Source organism: Amphiura filiformis, chromosome 16 (assembly GCF_039555335.1).
Source record: "Amphiura filiformis chromosome 16, Afil_fr2py, whole genome shotgun sequence".
In the NCBI taxonomy this organism is placed as follows: domain Eukaryota; kingdom Metazoa; phylum Echinodermata; class Ophiuroidea; order Amphilepidida; family Amphiuridae; genus Amphiura; species Amphiura filiformis.
In genome coordinates, this window is record NC_092643.1 from 42,194,533 (window position 1) to 42,200,532 (window position 6,000).

Sequence of the window (6,000 nt, forward strand, 5' to 3'; positions counted from 1 at the left end):
ACAACCACTTTGCCATAAAACCCTCTGCAACTTTGGCAAAGTGGTCAGTTAGAGAGACTGGGCTCAGTTTATCCCAAGTAGCGGGTTTAGACTTTGGAATCGGGACTACAACAGCCCTCTTCCACTGGGGTGGTACTGAACCTTCAAAGTATGATTGATTGAGGATTTCGGCCAGGGGTTTACTAAGTTCATAGGAGAACTCTCTAATGAGCCTAGCAGAAATACCGTCTGGACCACCGGCTTTTCCAATTTTATTTTCTTCAGCATTTCATAAACCTTGTAGTCATGAACAGTAGGGCATGGGTTTGGATCTGGTCGATAAGCAGGAAGCTTAGCGGTATCAAGCACATCAAGGTCAATAGAAACTGATGCAAAGATGTTGTTGATGCTGTTCGCAACGGCTTCAAAGTCATTAGCATCAACACCTGGAGGGGGCTGAATGGTTGACTCAGAGTTGCTCAAATTTGCCATGACCTTGATTTGCTTGTACCACTCAGCTGGATTTGCTTTTTTATGGCGTTGAACCCTGGTTTTATAGTGCTCTTTCTTTGCCTTTGCAATTTCACGACTAATTTTATTTCGCAAACGTTTCCATTTTCGCGACCTATGCTCATGGTGGAAAAGCTGTTGTCTCTCATCTATGAGGCGTTTTATGTAACTAGTCATCCACGGTTTATCAGCGTTGTGCACTTTCATGGTTTTAATTGGAAAGTATCTATCAATGCCTTCCTGAAGGGTGGTATAAAAGGCATTACATTTTTCCACTGCACTTGTTTTTTCATACACTTCAGACCAGTTACGCTCTCCAATCCAAATTCCAAACTCTCTCATATTTGAATCTTTCATCGGTCTTACAACTCGCGAACGTGTTGTGTTGGCTTTGGATGGAAGACTATTCAGAGGGGACCAAAGAACCGACGAATGGTCGCTTGTTCCAACTGGGGAATATATTTCAGGTTCCTTGTAATAACGATTCATAGTAGTGATAATTTTGTCAAGAATCGCGTCTTTCCTGGTTTGTTTATTCACAACTCGAGCATATAGACCGATGTGAGAAAGGCGCTATAAACTATCTGAGTACGATTTATAGCACACCTCAATTCCTAACCTTCTTGAGTGCAATTTAATAGTACAGTTGATAGCCTACCTTAAGGGGTACTACACCCCTGGCCAATTTTGTGCCTATTTTTGCATTTTACTCAAAAATTATAGCGCATTGGTGACAAGTAAGCTATGTATATTATAGGGGCAAGGACTACAACTATTGCACTGAAAATTCAGGAACTCAAGGCAAGTAGTTATTGATTTATTGATCAAATATTGGTTTTCCTCATTTTTGACTAGTATAACTCCACAACTGTTGTCTGTGTTGAAATAAAATTTCCAGTGCAGTAGTTGTAGTCCTTGCCCCTATAATATACATATCTTAGTTGGGTGTAGTACCCCCTTAACATTACCAGAAGTGTGATTTGTAGCACGCATGTGATTCTCAAAACTCAACCCCTGTTATAGCGTACTATTACAATACATGTAGTGCAAGTGTCCTATTAAAAATGGTTTAGAGCTTTGATCACTATTCTGTTACCAAGTAATAGGTGCATGATTTAGCACACATTAGCACGATATATAGTGGCAAACTGGCAGTATTATGTCATCTGAAATGAAATTGCATGGATAGCGCAATGTATAGCACAAGAAAGTGTTTCACAGAGCATGATACTAACTAACTACAAAATTGCGCTAATTGCAGGTAGTGGTGTTATTCATCCCAAGTGGCCAATAAAATTGCACTGTAGTGTAATGTAGCACAAATAGCAAAATTGCACTAATTGCATGTAGGGGTGTCATAGATGCTAACTGGACAGTACAATGACACTATCCGCATGATGTAGCACAAGGAGTTGGAGTATTATGCTATCTGAAATAAAATTGCACAAATAGTTCTATGTAGCTCAAGGAGGCACTATTCCATTACAAAGTATTATATAGCTGTAGCATGAATAACACACACTAGCACGATAGTATTATGCTATCAGAAATAAAATTGCACAATTAGCACATGAAGCTGCTATTCTGTTATATTTACACTACTATGACATTATCAACACAATGCAATTGTCGAATTTTAAGTTGCAGTGGAGAATTGTACACTGGCAACTTAGCATTTCATTTGATTCAGCGATATGTGACATGATCAAGGGGAATGAGTCACATGCCAGCAATTTCAAATTATAAGTTTTTTACATCATTTTCTGGCAGTTTATAAATGCAAACCTCATCAGAATCGGACATCTGGTTACCGAGTTATGAGCAATTTATCCTTGGGTGAAAACAATATTAAACAAAAGTATTTGAACACTGCTTTTGCCAATATCTCAAAAAAAATATTAGCGTCATCCCGACTCATTCCTCTTGATCATGTCACATATTATGGCAATTGTCAGATTCAGCAACTTGTACACCGATGAGGAGTCTCTACTAATATTGATGTACAGTCCAACCTCTACATGTATATATCCAGCTATAATGGGACCAAGCAATGGCTTGATAAGTGAAGAACCTGTATTTAAGTGAATTACAGTATTTGTTTCATTAAGGGGGTACTACACCTCTAGCCAATTTTTTGCTTATTTTTGCGTTTTACTCAAAAAATATAGCGCATTGGTGACAAGTAAGATATGTATATTATAGGGGCAAGGACTACAACTACTGCACTGAAAATTCAGCAAATCAAGGCAAGTGTTATTGATTTATTGATCAAATATTGGTTTTCCCTCATTTTTGACTGTAACTCCACAACTGTTGTCTGTGCTGAAATAAAATTTCCAGTGTAGCAATTGTAGTCCTTGCCCCTATAATATACATATCTTACTTGTCACCAATGCTCTATAATTTTTGAGAAAAATGCAAAAATAGGCACAAAATTGGGCAGGGGTGTAGTACCTCCTTAAGGCCAGAGTAATGGAAGACACATTCATCCACGACCGAATTTGAGATTTTTTGATATTTATCAACACTAAGAAGTATTCTTTCACTTGAAACTGATAAAATACAACTTGCTAATATTTATTCGTATTTTTGCTTGATTTATTTCACTCTTTTCAACTCTAAAAAGTCACATGGCTCAAGACAGCTTAGTAAATTGGCGGGAAATAATGAGTCAGAAATGCGCGAATGCGAAATATTGTGATTGCGTATGTCCAACGCAGTTAAGGCGCATTCGGTATGTTGTTAATGCCAGCAAAATGTGGTGTAAACAAAACAAAAATTTGCAGTCAAAATGCCACTTAGATTTTTAAATTATTTTGAATTTTGGCGCACTGGAAGCAGAGATTATAGATTCATTGGTGCAAAAAGATGCATATTTAGACCATGCACCAGATACAGCTTTTACAAGTGTGAAAGTCTTACCGTTTTAAAATTTAAGGACGTTTTGTGCATAATTTTGACATTTTTTTACTAAAACGTCGATTTTGCAGAGTTCACTTTTGACAATATTGCGCGATTTTTGTGACAAGATAACTCGAAAAATATGCAAGCAAATGGTAAACTTTTTGCACTATCCTTTAGAGTACATCAAAGTCTAGGGAAGGTTTTTTCATTTTTTCAAAATATTTGTTTTAAACAAAAATATACACCATTATGTGCAATTTTTAGCTTAATAGAGTGACAAAATGGCTTTTTTCACATGTTTTTTCAATATTTCGAAAAAAGAGACGAATTTCAAAAAAATAAAAAACCTTCCCTAAGTTCATGTCTCTTCTTCATGAAAAGCTAACTGAATTTTTTTTGCTCCGAACAGATTTTTTTCTAAGTTGTCACAAAAAATTGGGGTAAAAAAGTGAATTTTCGTGATTTTTTCAAACACTTGAGATTTTTGAACAAATCTGACGTCACCACGGGATTCCTTGACTCATTTCCTTTCCAAAAATGTATAGTTTCATATACTTTGGATATACAATTCAGAAATAATGAAGCTCGAAAAGGTCCATGTTCTCTCCCATTACTCTGCCCTTAACCGCCCAGAGCACTTAATAATGTCATTTTGGATGGGGATTTATTTTTTTTGCACTGTTTAGGCCTACAATACATAAAAATGCCCACAATCTTCTTCCATGATCATCGCCATTTCATAAGTTTCAGATCACGATTCAGATTTGTATGGGCAGTTAATAAACTATATCCACAGTTTGCTTGCTGGGTCAGTCCATGTCAAATCAGCCAATTTTCTGAAAGGTTTCCAGGTGACCCTCTCAGATTTGTGACATTTGAGTCATATGATCACATATTTTTGGCACCAGGGGACCCCAAAATGACAATATCACACTTGCGGTTGAATAAATTACCAACTTTGAGTGCTCATAACTTAAAAAGGAAAGCAGATATCTGAAATTTAGAGCCAGATTCTGAAAATATGGCATAAGGTTAGCTTGAATGCCTGGATGATTTGACATGGACTGACCGTGCTGTAAAGTCACTGCATGGATGCTTATTAGCATGGTGGTTAATTGTACAAATACAGGATGTAATTCGGCATTGAGACAGCAAAAGGTTACTCAAAATGGGGTAACAACACTGAAAGATGCATTATGCAACATACTGAGTTATGGCCTCTCAAATGCATCATTGTGTGAACTGAAATCAAGCTCTCAAAGCTTTTTTCTTTCAAGATCACATGTGGATATATAGCGATCCCTATAAAAGGTATGGATAAGGTGGGTTTTACTGTACAGATAATATTAGGGGCTGTGCAACAATTATGATGAGCCCCTTGGGGATCAAATTACCCAACAGCGTACCAAAATATTCATACCCCCCTCTCGACTTGGCCCCTCCCACTTTGCTCACGCCAAATTTTTGGGATTCCATTTTACAAACCTAAAATTGCCTAGATATATATTGTGAGCGCAGCGAGCATGAAAATTTGCATATTTACATGGATGTCTGCCAAAAATTGTGTGCCACCCCCCTCCAACAACCTTGGCTGGCCAAAAACTAGTTGCCCCCTCTCGGCTGACCAAAAAGTTCATGCCCCAAATTTAATCTCCCTCGTTCATTATAATTATTGCACAGCCCTAATGTATGCACCACTGCAATCAAGCATGAGTGAGTCAGCAGAAGTTTCCCAAGGTTAAAAACATAAAATAATGATAATGCAAGAACAGCTTGAATGTGTAATCATTTTACCAGGGATACATAAACATTTGGCTGATTTAATAAATTTGGGTTGATTACATTAGGCAGCAAAATCTTTAGTTTTGGGGTGGGAATTTTAAAGGAACAAGCAGAAAATGGGACTAAATTTGAGTTTCACTTAAACTGTTTTAATAATTAATATTGCCAAGATTTCAAAACTTCTAAAATGTGGGATTGAACTGCTAGGGTCTCCCTGTTCACCTGAAGTGCTGCCCTATCAGTCTCAAGCTGTTCTTTCATTAAGACAACTTTCTGTTTCTCAACCCGGAGGAACTCCTCCTGAATAACGTCATGCCTGATTGCAGAGGAACATGACAGCAATGGATCTGAATCTGATGATACTACTTTTCCTGATGCTGCTGCTGCTGATTTTGATGATGATGTTGGAGCTGATTTTGATGATGATGGTGCTGCTGATTTTGATGATGATGGTGCTGCTGATTTTGATGATGATGGTGCTGCTGATTTTGATGACAATGTTGGTGCTGATTTTGATGATGATGACGCTGCTGATGTTTTTGATGATACTGCTGCTGATGTCGATTTTGATATCGATGATGATGCTGCCAAAGATTGTGAGTCTTGTGAGTCTTGTGAGTCCTGTGAGTCCTGTGACTGTGTAAAGAAAAATCATAATCAAATTCAACCTACCGTATTCGTACCATTTATACATATGTAATTATGTAAACAATATAAAAATAAGCGCCCACCCAAAATTACTTTGTTAAGCGCCCTGGGCAGTTAATGGAGTGAATACGGTACATGGAATACTGGTGGTAGAAGTACTAGATGATTGTGAAAACG

The 6,000-nt window shown here is 37.5% G+C and overlaps 1 protein-coding gene across 1 annotated transcript in view; it reads right to left on the reverse strand.

The window, feature by feature from the left end:
- Positions 1-5,079: 5,079 nt before the first annotated feature.
- Positions 5,080-6,000, reverse strand: part of LOC140136614 (uncharacterized) — a 3,694-nt gene continuing 2,773 nt past the window's right edge. Inside the window, exon 4 of the mRNA XM_072158298.1 lies at positions 5,080-5,811. Within this exon, the coding sequence (XP_072014399.1) occupies positions 5,332-5,811 (480 nt within the window). The 3' untranslated portion in view covers positions 5,080-5,331. The remainder of the gene's footprint in view (positions 5,812-6,000) is intronic.